Raw genomic sequence first — 19,999 nt, 5'->3', positions numbered from 1 at the left:
TTTGTTCACAGTACTGTCCCCAGTGCCAACAACGTGCCAGGCACCAGCAGAGCACTCAATGTAATAGTGCTGAGTGAATGAATGCAGTGTCCAGTGTGTGAGAGTCTCTCTCTGGCTGTGCAATCAATCTCAGTGTGTTTCTGTCTATGCGCTGGGTTGCGTGACTGAGAATTTCTGGTGTGTGTGTGTGTGTGTGTGTGTGTGTGTGTGTGTGTGTGTGTGTGTCTGACTAGGAATATGTACAAGCATGTATGTGTGTGCAAAATTGTCTCTGATGTGCGTGAAAGAGCCTACATATGTCTAGGGAGTGTGTAGTGTAATCGACTCTTGTGTGTGCCAGCATGTTTGTGCAGTTCTCACGTGTTTGTATGGCATAATTGTCTGGTGTGCTAGTACCAACCTGTGTGTGCCCCGGGAGCGTGTGTGTGTGCGTGCTCGCGGTGAGCAACAATCGCACTCCTCGCGTCCCGCGCTCAGCCTGGGGGCGGGGAGCGGGGTGGGCGGCGAGGGCACTGCGGTTCTGCTGCCCGCCCTCGGCGCTGCGGCGAGGGCTCGTCACGGTCCCTCCCCGCCCTCGCTGCGGTCCCCGCCTCCCGGTCCTTTGTAGCCTGCCGCTGCGCTCTCAGACAGCCGCCCGGAGGCCCCGCCCCTGCCCCGCCCCGCCTCGCGTCCCGCCCCGCCCCGCCCCTCCCCTCCTCGGGCCGCAGTCTCGCCTGGGCAGACTCGGCCCTCACGGAGCGCTGAGCTCGGCACACAGCGGTGGCTAGGGCCGCGGGTGGGCGGGAGCGCGGGCGGGCTGCCGGCCTTGGACCGGTATGGCTGATCGGCGGCGCGCGTGGAACACGGAGGACGACCTGCCCGTGTACCTGGCGCGGCCGGGCAGCGCGGCGCAGACCCCGCGCCAGAAGTACGGCGGCATGTTCGCCGCGGTGGAGGGCGCCTACGAGAATAAGACCATCGACTTCGACGCGTACAGCGTGGGCCGCCGAGGCTCCGCGCGCACACCGCGCAGTGCTGGCCGGCTCGACGCGGTCGGCCTGCCGGGGCCCGGAGGCAGCGAGGACACGGCCAGCGACGTGAGCGATCCCTCGGGCTCGGCAGTCAGTTCGCCGGGCGAGCGCAGCGAGCGACCAACTGCGCTGCGCATCCGCTGCTCCGCGCCCCGCGACCTGCCACTCGGCCGGGACAATGGCCAGGTACCCTCGGGGCGCGCGTGGGCCGGACGGAGGGGACGGGACCCTCGGGTCGCTGGGCGTGGGGCCGCCCGAGGGCAGTGCCCGGGCAGGAGTGCTGGGGCCACTGCGGCCAGGCTTGGGAGAGCTACGGAACGCCCCTCCCCCACCCCATCATTCAGGAGGTTCGGAGAGGTTGTGCGACTCGGTCAGTGTTGGCCAGCATAGTCCGTGAGACTCCAAAGGGTCTTTCGAGATCCAGCACCCCCGCTCCTCCACTGCAGAAAGGGAGAGCGAGGTTCTGAGAGGGAAGTAAGTTGGCTAAAGCCGCCACATGGTCCCTTAAAGCGCAGAGGGACCTCTGGGGTTAATTTCATCCAAGGATCCTCATTTTCTGCTTTACGAAAAGACAGGGAGCTCTGTTCCGCATTCATCCCTTCATGTATTCACTCACTCATGAGGAATTATAGAGCACCTACTATGTACCAGGCGCTGGGAGAGGTTCAGTGAAATGCCTGTGGTCACATGGCTTAAAGCTTAAGCCATTCCTGAGTGCTCCCTCTGTATTTTCCGGGGCAAGGATTTGGTTAAAGATTTAGATCGTGGGGCAGACAGAACTGGAAACCGCCAGCCGCAATCACCATCTTCAGAGGATGCTCCTGAGTCCCACAGCACAACGCCTCTGTGCTCACTTCACAGAGCAAGTTGGAGGCAGAGAGGGGGTTTGAACCGGGGTCAGTAGCCTCCTAGACTTGGAGGTTCCCCCCCCCCCACGAAAGTGGGGAAACATCAGGGAGAGGGAACGCCAGACCGTGGGCCCTATGGCTCATCTCCCTTTAGCTGGGGTCGCCAGAGCATTGGGGGAAGATGGGTAGACGACCCAGCTTTGGGATATATGGGTGAGGTGCTTGGAAAACGGAAGTTGGAGCACCCGAGGGCCGACGAGCTGTAGCCTTACCCCAGAACTCCATGTCTGAGCACTGCTCAGGTCCCAGGCCCCTGATAGGTGCTGGGTTCCCTGTTTAGCACTCCGGCCCCACCCTAGGCCAGGGTGGGTAACAAATTCATTGTGAAAATTAAATCAGTTAATGCCGCTAGGTAGTGAGCATACAATAAGTGTTTGTTGTTTATTTGAGTTTGATCCTTATCATCATTTTTATTAACCCTTCTCCCCTTAAATGCTCTGAGAGGCATACAGTGAGCCCGGAGGAGGCAGAGTTTGATCTGGACAGAAATCTGGGAGGGCTTCCTGGAGGAGTGGGGGGGGTGCTGGGCTGGCCTGTGGCTGCTACGACCCAATAGTGGGTCTCCTCCTGCCCCCACCCCCACGCCCCGGGTCTTCAGTCTCGGTAGCTCGGGAACTCTCCGTGGTCCTGAATCCTGAGCCTCGCGAGATGAAAGTCTACAGTGAGGGTGTGTGTGTCTGTGGGGGTGTGTGTGCAAGGAATGGAGATATCGAGAGGATCCCGTCTCCTTGTCCCTATCCCTTCTATATCTTGCCCTGCCCACCTCCTTCCCTAGTGTCCGACCTCGCTTGGGATCCAGGCTTCACAGCCCGAGCGGGAGGCTTCGGGGCCGCGGACCAAGAAGCCGGGGCCAATACCGGAGAATCCTAGTTTCCAGTCAAGGCTCTGCGTCCTCTTGAGCCTCAGCTTCTTCATCTGTGAAATGGGGGTGGCATCTCCCAGCCTCTCTCAAGGCGTGGTGGAGTATCAGGGAGGCGAGAGAGCTTTGTGCACGGCCGGGAGCTGTGCAAGAGCGTCCCTGATGGACCTGCAGTCAATGTCACCAAAGCCAGCATCGCCCCTGGGCTCTGTCTGGGACGGCTCCGCAGCCGCGCCTCGGCCCTTGGGGACGCTGATCCCTTCACCTCTCCCACTCCTCTTTCTTCTCCCCCTCTAGCCTTCTCCCCTTTCTCCATGGCTTCTCGGGTACTGGACAAAAGGCAGCGCCTCCGGCGCGCCAAGGGCTCCAGGAGCACGCGAGGTTCGGAACTGTGGAGCCTAGGTGCTCGCGGTCTCCCTTGTGGGGGAGAGTTTTACTTTCTGCTGACCGAGCAGCCACGGGGTTCGGGTTCGGGGGCCGGCGGGCCTCGCTGCTCCTGAGCTTTGCAGAGGGTGCCGGGGCCCTTCCCCCGCGCCCGTAAAGCTCTTTCCCGGGGAGGGAGGAGGGGTTTCTGCGGCGCAGGCGCAGCGTTTGCCGAGGCCCGAGGCTGTGCGACTGCGGCGCTTTGTACCCGGGAAGTCCACTTGGGAGCGGTGGTCTGTTTGGCCAATAGCAGACGAGTGCCCCTCCCCCTATACGCAGGAGGTCTCCTCTCCAATCCTGGAGCTTCCCTGCCCAAACTGAAGCCTGGGAGGGGCCCTGGTTCGTGGAACCTAGCCCTTAGCAACGCTGAGGAAGGGGATGTAGTGTCAGAGAGAGGGAGACCTGCAATTTCCGGTCAGCAACAAGAATTTAGGACCCAACTCAGAGCCAAGAGTGAGCTCTAGACAAGTTGTGCAGGAACCTGGCTTCCAGATACTGCTCTGCTGCAGCTCACATGCTTTGTATCTGAGATTTCATTCTATCTCTGTAAGCCTCAATTTCGCCCCTGTGAAATGGGAAACTTATGGCCTAGTGTTCCTGGAATACTAAGCCGTTTCTATTTTGTGAACATAAAACCCTATCTCCACTTTAAGGCCCAGGCGTCTCTGGCCTTCTGTCCTGGACTGGAGGACTGGCCTCCAGGTGGCAGTGGAGGTAAAGGCTTCAGGCCCTAACCTGAGTGGCGGGAGCTTCACCAGGCCTGGCACCCCGTCCTCTGTGTGGCAGCTGGAAGTAAAGAAGGTGGGGTCTTTTTACCGAGCCTGTGGGTTTGGGTTTTATAGGCAGAAAGTAGAAGGTTGGCATTTTAATCTGCCTGGATTTGGGAGGCACCTGTCTAGCCCTATGGGGGCTTACTAGGGCTCCCCTGCTTTCCCCCTCTTCCCTCTTTCCTCTTCTGTCAAGAAGTTAATCAAGCTAGCCCAGGACTCCTGCCCACCTCTCCCCAAAGCAACACCTGGCTTATGGGCGCTGGGGCTGGTGTCCACTCTCCACTGGGAACCAGGACATCCTTTTCCCCCTCCTGACCGCTAGCCTGTCCTAGGGGCTCTGGGCTCCTTAGTGCCAATGGTCTGGTTCTGCAATCAGCAATCACTGTCTGGTAGACAAGGCTCTGGGGATAAGCCGGTGGCCCCAGTGGCAGGGGGCCCTGTGATGAGAGAGGGGCTGCAGGCAGTAGAGCAGGTCAGTCACTAATTAGGCCTTTGTCTCTGGGGTCCCTGCTGCAGGGGGGGAGGGAGGCTGGTTCAATGATGGGGGTGGGAGGAGTGGCAGGGAAAGGTTTCATGGAGAAGCCCTAGGAGGTGAGTCTGGGAGAATAGATAGACTTCTGTCTGAGGTAAGATATTCAGAGAGAGGACACAGTTTGAATAAAGGCTTGGACTTGGGGCTGGAGATGTGCTCGGTCTATTCAGGGAGTGGCGCAGCGGAGGGACTAACGCAGGCTGTGGAACGAGAGGCCTGGGCTGGATCCTGGAGGGCCTCGAGCGCACCAGCAGCCGGGGCGGGTTCTGGGCACCCGGCCCACACTCCCTCCCCCACGCAGATGTTCGGGGAGGCCTGCAGATGCACTGCTGCACACCTGTGGCGCTGCCCACGGCCTCTGCCTGCGCACCCGAAGTTCATCTCTGGCTTTTAAAGGAGCCCTGAAAACCAGACCTACCCAATCCGAGAGCGAGGCCGGGGCCCAGCAGAGGGCGTGTGCGCGGGGTGGGGGTCGGCGGGGCTGGGCGGTCGGGGAGGGGCGGGGGCGGGGGGCGGAGTGGGGGAGATCTGAAGGGAAGCGCTTCCTGGTTCGAGCCGAGAGGGGCGAATCGGGCTCGGCTGCGCGCCGCCGGGAGGAGCTGTCTGTCTGCAGCCCCCTCCTCCCGCCCTCGCCTCTCCCTCCTCCTCCCGCCCTCCTCGCGGAGCCGGGCGGTGCTGGCAGCCGGAGCGGCAGCGGCGGCGGGCGGGCCGAGCAGCCGGGGCAGCCGGGCGCGTGGGCAGCCGCGGGCGCCGAGCCTCCGTCCCTCTCTTCACTGATCCCGGGCCTTTGTCACCGCGCCCGCGGGGAGCGGGACCGAGAGACAGCCAGACAGGGCGAAAGCCAGCCCCACAGGTCCACCGGCCGGGCGGAGGGCGCCAGAGGGGGGCCATGTCTTACCAGGGCAAGAAGAGCATTCCGCATATCACGGTAAGCTGGGCCCCCGCCCTGGCCCCGCCGCTCTTGGCGAGGTGGTGGTGGTCGCCGCCGGGGTCGGGATCCGCAGGGGGACCTAACGGGCGGCCCCCGAGGGGCTTTCCTGCGTCGCGGCGGGTGGGGCGGGGCCGGTCTCGGCCTTGCAGCCTCCTCCCCCCAGCCTCTGGGGACAATGCGGGGGAGGGCAGCCCGGCGTGGCGGGGCGGGGCGGGAGCCTCGGGTCCCTCTCCCCGCGGGCTTGCAGCGGATGGCTTGGACCCGGAGGATGCGGAGCTGAACAAAAGAGGGAGGGGCTCGGTGTCCGAACCCCCTCCCTCCGGCCCTGGAGCTGAGCCTCCAGCGGGCGCCCTTTGCACAGTCTAGCTGTTGCACCTCGCGGCAGCGTTTCTTCCCCGCCAGAGTAAGGAAAATGATCGACCACCGCCCCTCCCCCACTCCCCCCCGCCACTCCCCGCCCAAACCGATGAAGTGGAAGTCTGGACCTAGAGGCAGCGCCATGTTGGAGGAGCCCCTCCCATTCCTCACTGCAGCTAAAAATAACCTGATGGGGCGGCCCTGGCGGCTGTGTCCCGGGAAGGGTTAACACTGGGGGGTGGGAATGGTGGCGGTGGCTGAGCAGTTCTCGGTGTCTCTGGGTGTGGCCGGAAACAAAGGATCCCTGGTCTTTATGCTTTGTCTCAGGGTGGGGAGCTGAGGACACAGCGGGTCCAGAGACCTGGCCTCCGCCTCATTCCCTGTCTGGCACCAGAGTTGAACCAAACCATTCCTGAGGGATGTGGACCACAGGTGCTGGTGAAACCCATGGGCCTTGGGTGGCTGATATCTGAGCAGCCAGGTGCTGGAAGGCATGATGGAATCCTCCAGGGCAATGCTTGAGGTTTGAGGGCAGGAGACCGAGCATCCTCCTTTATCCAGAATCCAGGCTCAAGGATGGTCCCAGAACACCTTGGAGAGGGCAGCCGTGGGTAGGGGTGATGAAGCTGACATTTCCCACTTGCCTGCCCAGTGTATTGTGGATCTTGTTTTCTTGAATCTTCTCAATAAATCTTTTGAAGGAGGCATTGTCCACATAAAGTTCTCAGAGGCTGGAGCACTGGTTGGGGAGGCAATTGAGAGGAAGGTTGGGAAAGAACTGGGACCCCTTGCCTCCCCAGAACAGCCCTGCATTCTGCCCAATTCTGGATTGAGGCTCTCTTAGAAAACTCTTCCGCCCAGCTTCAGGTCTTGTCAGCAGACCTTTGCTGAGTTACAGTCCAGAGACGTGCCCCCTGATGGTGGGGACCACCTCTTGCCCATCCCTAATCCTTGCCCTCTGAGACACAGCGGTATAAGGGACCAATCCCTTAACACTGTAGTCGGCTAAGAATCAATGGAAGGGATGTGGTTGCCCTGGGCTAGGCAGTGTGGGAGGAACGAACTGGATATTTGCATGAGCTGGTCCGGGCTTTCCTCCTCTCCAACCCTGACCCCAGGGGAACTGAGGCAGGAGATGGAGGTAGAGGGGATGCAGTGACTGATGAGTCAGGAACCCAGGGTACCTTTGTGACTATTGCCCATAGCAGGTCTGTGCCCCATTCAGGATCCCGGTTTCCAAGAAGCACGTTTAGCCAGATGGTCTTTGAGGCAGGTGTATGGGAACAGTGCCTCCGGAGTTGTGTAGTTCTGCCTGCACAGCCGCAGCGGTCACCCTGCCTGCAGGCTGTGGCCCTCTGGAGTGGAGATAAACTGCCCAGGCTTTTGCAGCAGACGGATCTGGGTGTGCATCTCTGCTCTGCCTCCTTTCTGAGCCTCCGTGCTCTTATATCCAAAGTGGGCTTAGCACTGGCCATTTCACAGGACCCTTGAGCATCTGAGAGGACACTGGCAAAGTGCTTAGTGTTTCGTAGGCACACAGTAAGGGCTTCAGAACTGCTGGCTGATCCTGCTGCTTTAGTCCTTTGTGCGAAGCAGGTAGTCAACGCATGTGTAAAAGAGAATCACATGGGGGCTTCCCTGGTGGCGCAGTGGTTGAGAGTCCACCTGCCGATGCAGGGGACACGGGTTCATGCCCCGGTCCGGGAGGATCCCACATGCCGCGGAGCGGCTGGGCCCATGAGCCATGGCCGCTGAGCCTGTGCGTCCGGAGCCTGTGCGTCCGGAGCCTGTGCTCCGCAACAGGAGAGGCCACACACAGTGAGAGGCCCGCGTACCACAAAAAAAAAAAAAAGAGAATCACATGGAGTGGATCCCACAGCTTCAATAGCATGGGGAGGAGAGATGCTGAAAATGCGCCTTATTTCCTGGGAAAGCTGTCCTTGATGAAACATTTGTGTTTAATTTGGCCCACATAGTCCGCTCCAGCTAGAAAAATGTGTGGTTTAAAGGAGAAGCCAGAGAGGATGGACTTGGATGGAGCTCCTTTGTAGGATCCACAGCTTCCTGAGGACCTTTTGCTGATAATGTACGTGGTCTGACAGGAACCAGAATGCCATTAAATGAATGGATAGGCATTGTGGCTTTCCACATGCTGCACCCTTAACCTGTTCAATCAATAGAACTCATTTGGTAAGTTAATAATAAGCACCTGGTCTGTGCCTGCCACTGTCTGGGTGCTAAGGAAAGTGGGCATGAGATGGGCATGCCCTTTGCCTTCACAGAGTTTAGCAAAGACTGACATTTCAGCCTGAAATAGCCACAAAATGTTGATGGGGGGGTGTTATAAGGGGAAGTACAGGAGGCTGAGGAGACCACAGCAGGGATACCCAGCCTAGTCCTGGTGGGTGAGGAGGGAGGGGTTCTGTGGCAAAAGAGTGTGGCCCGTTGGAGAAACTGAAGGAAAGTCAGCATTGCAGGAGCCTGACCTCTGTGACCAAGTGCGGCTTCTGTGTGCAGTTAGAGCAAATCCTGGAGACGGTTAAGATGTTTTTGGCAGCCACGGTATGTGTGGCCTGTGGAGGGACCCAGTGGGGCTTAAGAAAGGACCAAGATACAGCTGTCAGCTGCATCTCCAGGTCCCCACCTGCTTGATGTTGGGTCACTCCTCCTGTGAGCCTCAGTTTGCTCATCTGAACAAAGGGGGTAAGGTCTCAGATTCAGCAGTGAAATTAGAGATAGGAGAGAGAGTATGTGAGCAGAGGAGGAAAAGGGACACTCCAGACAGGGCACAGTGTGGACAGAGGCAGGGGCACGGCTGAATCACAAAAATGCTCTACTCATGTTGACTATGGTGTCTTTTCCTCTTTTCTGTGCCTCAGCCTTTTTCTGAGATGCTAGAGTAGCCTGCTAGAGAAGAGGGAAGAAGCCAAAACACTTGGCTTCAGCCCCCAAGGATTGTTTAAAACATTAATAAAGCTCTCTTTCATGTATGGCTTGTTTTCCAAAAACTAATGGCATAGCCGGGATTAATTTAGTTAAAATGGTTTTTCGGTGCCCACTGCGGTGGTTAAGTGAGTAGGGGCATCCTGGGCGTGGCTCTGAGCAAACAAAGGCACAGGGCTCGTGGCCCTGCAGAAGCAGCTGTCCCAACGGAGCCACTGAAGGGGGAGGCAGGAGTGTCCACCACCATGGTTATGAAGTATTGTTATTTCAGAGAAGACATCATGAGTTTGCAGACCATTACAGCATTCAAAAGGATTTCCGTGATCTTTCATTGGGTTTTCAGAACAGTCCTGTGAGGAAGGCAGCCTGTTTCCCAAAGAGTAAACAGGATTATAGAGACTTGGAAGCTTCTTCAATGGCTTGTGGAGGAATGAAGAGGTCCTGTTCAAGCAGGGAGGGTAGATGGGCTGGTCTGCCTGGTAAGAGAGTCACTGTCTGATTGAAATCTGTGTGTTTGAGTGTGTGTGTGTGTGTGTGTGTGTGTGTGTGTGTGTGTGTGTTAGATCAAACAGTAAAACAGTAAAGATGAGCAGAGAAGAAAGAGATTATTAAATTACATCGGACTGAATTAGTTATTCTAATGGACAAATATGCAAAAAACTTGCTTCTTCCTGAGGATAGCATTCAGCCTACCTTATAAGTATCTAGTTTATCTCATTGCCTTTTTTTTCGGTACGCTGGCTTCTCACCGCTGTGGCCTCTCCCATTGCGGAGCACAGGCTCCAGACGTGCAGGCCCAGCGGCCATGGCTCACGGGCTTAGCCGCTCCGCGGCATGTGGGATCTTCCCGGACCGGGGCACGAACCCGTGTCCCCTGCATCGGCAGGCGGACTCTCAACCACTGCGCCACCAGGGAAGCCCTCATTGCATTTTTATGCAAAGGATTTGAGACGCCTAGAGTGATTTATCCTGCATATAGTGAAATCAGAGGGAAGTAGAATAGCAAGACTGAGGCTCAAGGAAAAGCAGAGACCAAAGCTGCCAGTGATTTGGGCCACTGGGGGTGTACTTCTGGACATATGGTCCTGATTCAGAGCTTCTGTCATCCAGGGCAGAGAAGCAGACATTCTCAGTTAGGTCAAGTTCATGATCAGACAGGAAGAAGTGGGCCATTTTCTTTGGAGAAGAATTATTTTAAATTACATTCTTAAAAAGTGTTTGTGAGCATACAAGTGATACTGAGTTGTGACATCTTCCATAACGTAACGATGCCAACTGAGCCCTGATTGCCTGTGTCTTGTAATGAACTTGGCCAAGACTGAATACCCAGAAACACATGATATGACATATGTGAATGTACCAGGCACATAGTAAGCGGCTAACAGATAGACGATAGTTCCCTTCCCCGAACTCAGGCTCTCTTTGAGGAGATGAAAATTCAGAATGGCAGGTAATCAACGACTGTTAACTGCATATCTTAACCGTTTTGTTCCTTGAGCTGTGCAAGGTGTCATGAGCAGTTAAAAAATACGTATTTCATGATCCTGACCTTTCCATCTAAGTGAAAAATTGCACATACATGGAACGACTTAAAAATGACCAAAGGGTAAGTGTGGAATAGAGCACAGGTGTTAGAGAAGTTCAGGAAAGGGAGGGCTCAGCATTGGCAGAAGCGAGAAGAGGTGCCCTCTTGGGGCTTAGGGGATGGCATGAGCTAGGTGTTGAGGGATTTGATTGGTGGAGACAAAGGAAGAACATGCAAGGCAGGTGGAACAGCAGGGTCGAGACCTGGGCTGGGGAGTGAATGTTGTCAGAAGAGAATAAGAGTTTTACATAGCTAAATCCGAGGGTGAGGATCTTGAAATAAATTTGAATGGCTGGGGGACTGGGGAATTCTACAAGGCTTTGGAAGTCAGGCAGAATGCACCCAAAGTGATGGAAATAGCCCGTGGGTTCTAAGTCTGGCTTAAATGCAAATGGGGTGTTTGATCTTGGACAAGTCAGTTCTCTAGGTCTCAGATTCCTTTTCTTTACAGAGTTAGATTAGATAATTCAGCTCCTAGTTATAGGATATTCTGACTTGATTCTGTGGGTAATAGGAAGCCTCTGGAAGTTCTTGAACTGGGAGGATGGTATAATGAAGGCAACATGGAAGAATGTGGATTCTGAAGCCAGACTATTGGGATGTGACCCCTAGCTGCTCCACTTACTTGCTGTGTAATTTTGGCGAATCACTTATGTTCTCTATGCAGCCATTTTCTAATTTGTAAAGTGGTAATAATAGTAATACTCCATAGGGGTTTTTTTCCCTTGAGAATTAAATGACTTAATATATGTGAGATATTTAGAATAGTACCTGCACATAGTACACGCTCAATGGGTTAGCGGTTATTATTCTTACTGCAAGATGGTGTATTAGTTAGCTTTGTTCCATAGCAAACAATCGAAAGTCTCAGTGGTTTTCAGCAACATACATTTATTTCTTGCTCATGTTACATGAGGACCTGGATTGGCTGTGGCTTTGCCCCTGGCTGTTGCGAGCAATGGGTCTGCCCCTTGGATCTCCTCACCTTGAGACACGGGCTGAAGGAGCAGAGGCTTGAAGCACAGATGCCTTTAAGAAGTCCTGCTCAGCTGTGGTACATTTCATATCTGCTCATAACCATTGGCCAAAGCAAGTTGCATGATCAAGGCCTAAACTGATGGCAAAGAGCCCAGTGTTAGTCTTTCTGGAGCAGATATATGAGGATTAAATGTGAACATCGTGGCCCATCGGAGATGCTAATAAACACCTGTTGGAGCTGATAACGAGGTGGTCAGGAAGTTTAAGGGGTGAGTTTGAAAGAAAAGGCCTGCATCGTTTCCTAGGCTGAATTAGAGTTAGGAATGATCACCAAGGTGAGGCGTCTCACTGGGCAATTAGAAACACAGAACGGCATGGGGGTGAGAGGCAAGGCCCAGAGATAGAGATTAAGGACCCGTGTACAAGAGGCGCTGGTGGAAGATAGGAAAACGCAAGATATTCCAGCAACCAGTGGTTCTCAGCCCATGTGCTGTGAGCACAGTGGTGTACTGAAAAAACCCTGTGTAGATGTGCTGCTAAATTTTGATCAGCATTTAAAGTTTATGTTTACTACAACCAAGTCTAAAAATTGTTCTAGTAACATCTATCAGGTAGATCCCTGAGCACTCACGAACGGAACAGTGTGGAATAGTGTCTAATTTTTTTGTGAGGAAAAGAAAGCTCTTGTAATGGAAAGGGGACATCAGAAGACTTTGCCCCTTGAGCATATAAGAGAACAGGGTCAGGGCAGTGGACAGCGCAGCGCCATGGTGCTGAAGAGTAAGCAAGTTCAATTAAGGAGACACAGAAGGCCCTCTGAGATGGACACAGTCACACTGTAGTTGGGATGACATGGTAGTGATTGCGCTGACTCATTTGGTGGTGTTTTATGTCTTTAATTCCTTCAAGACTGCTGCAAATTTTTATACCGTTGGTAACTATGTCCTGAACACAGAAAGGTTGAGATTCATTGCCGTAGAGAGATGCAAAGACCAAATCCTAAGTTTGCTCTTAGTGAGAAAAGACAACTCTGAATGGGTGGCTTAGGAAATGGAATGGGATCTAGGATACTTCACAGAGAGGCTGGTCTAGAAAACAAGAGTAAACAGAGTAAATAGGAGGGAAGTGATGGCTATGGACGTATGAAGTTTCAGCTTCCTACTCCTTCCTTGGGCCTGTGCCCCAGGTGCACTCCCACTTGGGTAACTTTGGTTTGTCCACTTGACTGTGCACACTTGGAGGATCGGGACAACATCTACTTTTCCTCAGCATCTCCTCAGGAGCACTCTTATGCATTGGTGACTCATAGCAGGGACTCCATATTCTGTGAGTGGATGAATAAAAACTAGATTGCAGGGCTTCCCTGGTGGCGCAGTGGTTGGGAGTCCGCCTGCCGATGCGGGGGACGCGAGTTCGTGCCCCGGTCCGGGAGGATCCCACATGCCACGGAGCGGCTGGGCCCGTGAGCCGTGGCCGCTGGGCCTGCGCGTCCGGAGCCTGTGCTCCGCGACGGGAGAGGCTACAACAGTGAGAGGCCCGCGTACGGCAAAAAAAACAAACAAAAACCACTAGATTGCAAGCTTTGCATCTTTGCTGAGTGAGGTCTTAAGACACTCTTGCATTTGACCCTAACAAATGTCCTATCTATGGATTTAGCATTTAGGTAGTTACCATCCAGAAGGAGATGAGGGTGGCGTGAAGGGTTTCTGGAGGTAAAAAATAAAGACTTCCCAAGTGGTACTTTGGCAGTGGGGAGAAGGCAGGCCTGGCATATTAATGGGCTTCACTGCATTTCACACTGAAAGCAAGCTTTTACAAGAGGAATCTTCCATATATATATGTTGAATCATTAAAGTACACATTTCCCCAGGGTCTTGACCGAATAACTGCTTGGCGTTAGAACTTGGGGTCAATTCCATGGGAAAACTCCACGGTTCTGATGCAGAATTGCATAAAGCAAAGAGGTGGCTGTTCGAGATTTTGTACCTGTCCCCAAATTATGCTGCCGTGTACTTTATATCAGACCCTTAGGGTTTAAATCCGAAGCAAATATTTGACTTATACAACCTCGAAGTTGAAAGGAACCTTTTAAATTATGTAAATTCTTCTGTGTTTGTGCATTTGAGGCGGCAGAAAGGAGTGTCCATTGCTTCTTCCCCACCCCCAGTCTCCCCTCTAGTGTAGGAATTGCAAGTACCCACTCCTTGCCCACCTCCAGTGGCAGGGAGATCTCACCACTTCACACAGCAGCCTGCTTTACTCTTGGACAGCTGTGTTGTTGGAAAGTCTTTTGTATGCAGAGGGAGAGTCTACCTTTTGCCCTCAGAATTTTCCACAGGTTTCTTCCTCTTCCACACGGATATTCCTAGAGGCTCTGGACAATATTTCTCAGTTACTTAGGACCTTCTCTTTTCCAAAATAGCCCCAGTTCTTTACTGCAATTTCCAAGTACAGTGTTTGGATTTTTCTCTCCTTTTTTCTCTTTTTTCCCTTTCTTTTCTGCTTTTTTTTCTTTTTGCTGTCCTTTATTTCTGAGCATGTAGAACAAAATGGATCCAAAATAAAACTTTAATTATTGGGCACCTTTTAAACTGGTTTAAATACTTTCTGGGTCCATAGACTCCTTTGAGAAACTGATAAAAGCAATGGAAGCTTTTCCTGGCTTCCTCAAATGCACAGCCACACAACATTCAGCATAGAGCACTGGGCTTCATAGCCTGGTATTCATTGTGTCGTGAACTTTTACTTATCTTAAGTAATCCTGTGAGTTGGGTACTTTGAGTAGCTCCACTAATAGAAAAAAAACAAAAAACAACGGAAACACAGAGATTAAGTTATTGCCGCAGGTCACGCAGCTAAGAAGCTGTGTGGGAACAAGCTGTAGTCTCTGGTGTGAAGGATCTCATAGTCTCATGCGGGAAACGGACATATAAAAATGAGCCAATAGACGAAGTTCTGTGCAGTTGGGAAACAATGCTAATAAGGGTGCAAGCCTTACGCTTTAGGAACTCCAGGAGGTAAGCACATGTTCCTGGAAGCAGGACACTGCCCCTGACAAGGTGAGTTGCAAGAAATCCAGGTAGCAGATGCCACAGACAAAGGCACAGGGTGTGAAAGTGCAGCTCCGAGAGCCAGAATATAGTGTGAGTATACGAGTATAGCACAAGGCCAGGAGAGGGCAGAGGTCAGGCCAGAAGGAGCCTGGGAGGGCGTACTTTGCCCTACATGTGAGGACAAGCTGGTGAAGGGTTTAAGGAGAGGCACGACATAGTTGCATTTGTGACCAGAAAGGTCACTGGCTGTCGTGTGGAGGGGACAAGGCAGGCAGCAGGGAGACAGGTGGGGAGGGCTGACCTGGAGCAGGTGCTGTGGGAGGTGGAAATCAGCAGGGGGGTATGAGAACAATGCAGCAGATGCAGCAAGGTCTACAAAAGAGTTGGGTTTGGGGTGTGAGAGGTTAGAGAGAAGCTGAAGATGGAACTGGGCATTTGAATGAGATTTATTTCCCCACAATGGGAAGACTTTAAAAATCAGGCACTGAGCTCTGTCCACGCATTAATTCATTTTACTTTCAAAACCACGCTCTGCATTATAGATGGAACACTGAAGCGCAGAGAGGTCAACGTGCCTAAGGCACAAGGGTAGTAAGTGCGGGACCCGATTAGAGCTCAGGTGTTCTGGCCTCTACCGCCGTGTCCTTAACCAGCAGACAGCGCTGCCTCTTTGTTAAATGAGTATTGAATGAGATAATAGTTGTAGAAGCATCTGGCTTACAGGAGGCGTTGTCAGTGTTTATCAGGTGAACAGGGCTCTGCCTTGAATGTCTTAATACTGGAGAGCCCTTTCCAACTTCCAGAGCCCTTTAATCTGCCTTACTCCCTTTTGGCCACAGTCACAACAATCGTGTCAGAAGGACCGGTGAGGTGCATGGCATTGGGAATGGGCTTGAGATGTATGGTCTATTCCTGCTTATTCCCGTTTTTCAAAGGAAGGAACTGAGGCTCAGACATCTTAACTAGGTAGAGCGAGGAGAACACCGGGATAACTACCACGGGATGCTGGGCCGTCACTTTGTAGGTACCAGGTGACTAGGTTCACATCTGACTCCACCGTCTCCTGGCTGTGTGACCTTGGGCAGAATCACTTCCCTTCTCTGAGTTTCCTCATTTGTAGCAATAATACCCACTTCTTAAGGTGACTTCAGAATTAAACATGAAAACCCATGTAATGCAGAAGTGATACTTAGTGTGTACTCAGGAATGTGGTTTCCTTGAAGGCCAAGGACTCCTGTTCAGATTGCTTTATATAAGGTAAAAGGCAGAGATGAAAAAATGCAGAAATGGGTCTACACGTATATACAGATTTAGCTAGCATTGTCCTTCCATAGGGAGCCTGACGACCTTGCCCACTCCTGGGGCCGCGACAGAGGTGTGTTATGTTAACGCCAGATACTCCATCAGGGAATATTTCCTGAATGTCTGTCAGGTACAATGGAGCTTGAAATCTCGCTGTTAAAATTGCAGTTGTCATGGAAATGGGCCTCAGCTCACAGAAAAGGCCTGCAATCCATGGAGACCTCCTGTATTTCTTTGTTTTTTTTTGTTTTTTTTTGTTGTTGTTGTTGTTTTTTGCTGTACGCGGGCCTCTCACCGTTGTGGCCTCTCCCGCTGCGGAGCACAGGCTCCGGACGCGCAGGCTCAGCGGCCATGGCTCACGGGTCCAGCCGCTCTGTGGCACGTGGGATGTTCCCGGACCGGGGCACGAACCCGTGTCCCCTGCATCGGCAGGCGGACTCCCAACCACTGCGCCACCAGGGAAGCCCGACCTCCTGTATTTCTGATTCATGAAGGAGGAAAATGCCACTGTGTCCTTGACCCATGCGGGTGGGAACAAATGTGTGCTCGTTATATTCAATCTCAGGCCTGTTGCCGCTTCCAGGGTTGCTTTCCTGAAAAGTGTGGCAAAGCACCACCGGCTGACAAGCCGTCCCCTGAGGCAGAATCAAAGGCAAATGGACTGGGTTTCTGTGAATAAATAATAAGAGTGTGCAGCTGCACTGCAGGCAGCACTTGCCACCACAAGGAGTCTGGTTGGGCGATCTGTGAGCGGAGCCAGGGAGGAAGGGGGCTCTGGTCATGAAAGGAAGGAACAGAGTCCTGGGTTTATGAAGTATTTGAGCTGGAAAATCTCTCAGACAGCGATCACTGTGGCTGTGACTCCCAGCACAGAATTTGGAAGGTGTATCAATTCGTTTTGATGCAATAATGCCACGTAACAAACAACCTTGTAATTCCGTGGCTTACAATGACAAATAGTTGTCTGTTGTTCGCAGGTCTGCGGGTGGCAGAGACTTAGGAGGGCTTAGCTACATTTGTCTTCAGGCTTCTTTTTGGGTCAGGCATGCTCCTCATAGCTCCTCATTCTGGGACTCAGACTGAAGGAGACACCATTCCTTGGGTCTTGTGGTTTTCATGGTGGAGGATGGACTCTCAAGAAATGGAGCTGGAACCCACCTGCCTCTTAAAAGCTCGTGCTCAGACTGGTGCAGTCACATCCACTCTCATTCTGTTGGTCAAAGCAACTCGAGTAGGCACACCCACAGTCAGTGCGGCTGGGAGAGCCCTGCACCCACATTGGAGCATGGCAAGTGTGGGAAGGCAGGAAGGATTGCGAAAGAAATAACACAATCTACCACCGAGGGTCTCCATCAAGATTATCCTACATGTTTGTTAATAAGAAATTCCTGGCCCATAAACTAGACCTGGCAAATGAAAATCTTGACAAAAACACCTGGATTGGAGTTTTTAGCAGACAATGCCAGTGGATTTTCAGGATTAATCTAGGCTCTGGTGCCATGTTGTGAGTTGTACATGCATGAGTGAGGGGTGTGCCTGCCTGTCCTATTGAATGTTTGAGTTGCAGCGTGAGCCTTAGTGTCAGTGACTTGTAGAGTCTGAAGGACTGATAACTTTCAGAACTCACCTTGACATCTCCTTGCCTTACGAGAAAGCCGTTTCACCTGCACTCAATGCATGGGCAAGCACATTTCTACCAAATGCGGCTTCCCTTATCTTTTTGAGACTCGTTTTCACACTTGCCCTTTGGAGAGGAAGATATTCTTCATCTTTCCAGGAGTAACTTTTCATTTAATTTCTCTGAGCCCCTTCCCGCGGATAAATCAGGCAGCCTCATGAGAATCTGTGTGCCCCTGCAGCCCCGGGATGGAGCTGCCCTTTTCGTGTGAAGGCCAGACCTCTGAGATCCGTTTTTGGCACTCATTCACTCACTGACCCCAGATTCCGATGTGTGTATTAGTGAAGAATTGTAGGAGAGGGGACATGGGAGTGTCACATGCCCTCCCCGCAACTTCCTGGGTGGGATAATTAAAGTATTGATAGGTGGCACTCAGAGTGAAATGTATTTGAAACCAACTACATACATTGTGAAACATAATCTATGATTGTTTTTGTTCCGTGGCAATGTAAAGGTTACAGATATGCCTGTGAGCCGAGAAAGAAAAGCAGTGAGGAACTCCAAGCCTGGGTGAGGTAGGAGGGAGAGGGACAGGGTCCCAGGGTTTGGAGAAACCTCGCTGTCCCAGTGCCCAGTGGTGTTTCAGGACCACGGACAGCACGACATTCCCCTTTGCTTTCCTCGTTTACAGCGTGGAACCTGGAAACTGCAGAACACTGCTGTGTATATACTATTTATTTTGCTGGACTGTTCTCCTTCTCCTCCGTTTTTCGGCTTCATGAACTTCTCATATTTCAGAACCCAGATCAAACATCTTCTCCTTGATGATAAAGTCACTGCCGTTCTCTGTCTCTGTAATAACAGCTTTTGTTCTCTACAGTTTTTCAGAGAGCCAAGGTTGCTAAACTAGTGATTTGGGGGTAAGTCGTTGGTTTGATGAGAGTAGCACCCCTTTTTTCTTCCGAGGCTCCGCAGACCGTAATGAGTTTTCTACTCCTCTGACTTTGGATTGGAAACGACCGACTTTATTCCCACCATGCAGGAAAGGGGGGAGAACAGAATGCAGGGAGGCGTCATGCTTCGCTCAGGGACAGACAGTGATGCAAAAGATGCACTGTGATCCAGACCTCCCCTCCTAGTTGAGGCCGACTGTTGTTTATTTTGCTGTTGTGTGGGTAAGAATGTCTGAAGCTTTAAAGGTTCATTTTTGTAAGCGGCACTCAACATAGCAGTTAATGATTGTGAAGAGAGCAAAGGCATCCATCCCGCCAACACCAGCTCTTTCCTCCCGGTTGGGCTGGAGCGGAGATTAACGGTAGGTTTGGAGAACCTTCCCTTCTCTGGGATACTCCTCTGACTCCCAGGATATTTGGCAATAGAGAAGTGATGAGGTTTAGGTGGGCCCCTTGTGAGAAGGCCTTCCAGCCTCATCTGTATTAGACAGGCTTTGCATTCAGCAGGCTTCTATTCCCAAGCCACAGGGTTAGGCTTTCAGGGAATTCTAAAAGCAGAGAAGAGAGGTTTCTGATCTGTCAGTCTACTCTTTCTTCCTTTTTCCTTTATTTCTCCGCTCCCCCTTTCCTCCCTTTCGTTCTTCCCTCTTTCCTTCATATTCCCTTCCCTTTTATCACTCCTTTATCTCACTTTCCTCTTCTATCCTCTGTCATTTCAAACACTCTCTTTTTCTCCCTGCCTCTCTCCTTGCCTCCTGGCTATCACCCGCTCTCCTCCCGCTCAGCAAACACTTGCTAAACACTGTGTAAGGTTTATGCCTGGTCCCTGGGGATTTGGAGATGACTCACATAGGGCTGTCCTGGCCGTGGAGGGGTGTCCAGCCCAGCAGGAGATGGGCACTTGAACAGTGACCATGGTGTGATGAGTATTGTTGGGGAGGTGTGTGCAAGGGGCCACGGGGACATAGGGAGGCACCTCAGGTCAAGAACTACCAGAAAGATCTACCTTGTGGAGAGTTTGGTATTTTGCTTTCCCACCTAACATTTTATTGTCTAATGCTGTTATTTATCCTTAAATATTCCTGGAGAATATTTTAGTAGCTGTATGTCACCCCATTAGTGGTGTGGTTGCAAGATTGTCCGTAATTCTGGTTCACCTCTTTGTGTATAATTCTTTGTCTCTGTTTGGGATATTTTCCTGAAGACAAATTATCAGCATTAGATTTCTAGGTCAAAAGTCGTGAACAAGGGCTTCCCTGGTGGCGCAGTGGTTGAGAGTCCGCCTGCCGATGCAGGGGACACGGGTTCGTGCCCCGGTCCAGGAAGATCCCACATGCCGCGGAGCGGCTGGGCCCGTGAGCCATGGCCGCTGAGCCTGTGCGTCCGGAGCCTGTGCTCCGCAGCGGGAGAGGCCGCGACAGTGAGAGGCCCGCGTACCGCAAAAAAAACAAAACAAAAAAAAAGTCGTGAACAATTTTAAGACTCTTCATACATTTTGTAAACGTGGCTGACGCCTACTCTTATTGAGAAATCCCCGCTTGGAGGAAAATGTAAAGGTTATCAGTTCCTCTTGTTCCACTTCTGCCCAGGTTTTGGATGATGCTTCAGTTCAGAAACTTTTGTAGGTTTGAATTCTTCCGTGATGAAAGCCCTTTCATTAGCATCGACACCAGCCTAGCCTTGCCCCAGCTCGTGGCCTTAGAGTCCCCATGAGCCAGCACCTGCTTGCCCCTCCAGCCTGCCCACCCTGAGGTCGTACTTCAGCCAGGGAAACCAC

General features: G+C 52.6%; 1 protein-coding gene across 3 annotated transcripts in view; it reads left to right on the top strand.

The window, feature by feature from the left end:
- The first annotated feature begins 815 nt into the window (after positions 1–815).
- CRMP1 (collapsin response mediator protein 1) overlaps positions 816–19,999 on the top strand; it is a 68,470-nt gene continuing 49,286 nt past the window's right edge. Inside the window, exons 1-7 of one of the 3 annotated variants that reach the window (XM_027102815.1) lie at positions 816–1,017; positions 1,479–1,488; positions 4,364–4,385; positions 4,737–4,765; positions 8,894–8,933; positions 12,764–12,823; positions 14,335–14,355. In XM_027102815.1, the coding sequence (XP_026958616.1) occupies positions 816–1,017; positions 1,479–1,488; positions 4,364–4,385; positions 4,737–4,765; positions 8,894–8,933; positions 12,764–12,823; positions 14,335–14,355 (384 nt within the window). Of the gene's footprint in view, positions 1,197–1,478; positions 1,489–4,363; positions 4,386–4,736; positions 4,766–5,209; positions 5,431–8,893; positions 8,934–12,763; positions 12,824–14,334; positions 14,356–19,999 lie in introns of those variants that run through there. The other 2 variants (XM_027102814.1, XM_027102816.1) reach the window with 2 other exon arrangements.

This window comes from Aethalodelphis obliquidens, unplaced genomic scaffold (genome assembly GCF_003676395.1).
Source record: "Aethalodelphis obliquidens isolate GAN/ISIS:26980383/991018 unplaced genomic scaffold, ASM367639v1 scaffold6, whole genome shotgun sequence".
In the NCBI taxonomy this organism is placed as follows: Eukaryota; Metazoa; Chordata; class Mammalia; order Artiodactyla; family Delphinidae; genus Aethalodelphis; species Aethalodelphis obliquidens.
Note: the sequence above shows the minus strand (reverse complement) of the source record. Positions and strands in the feature narration are given on the sequence as shown.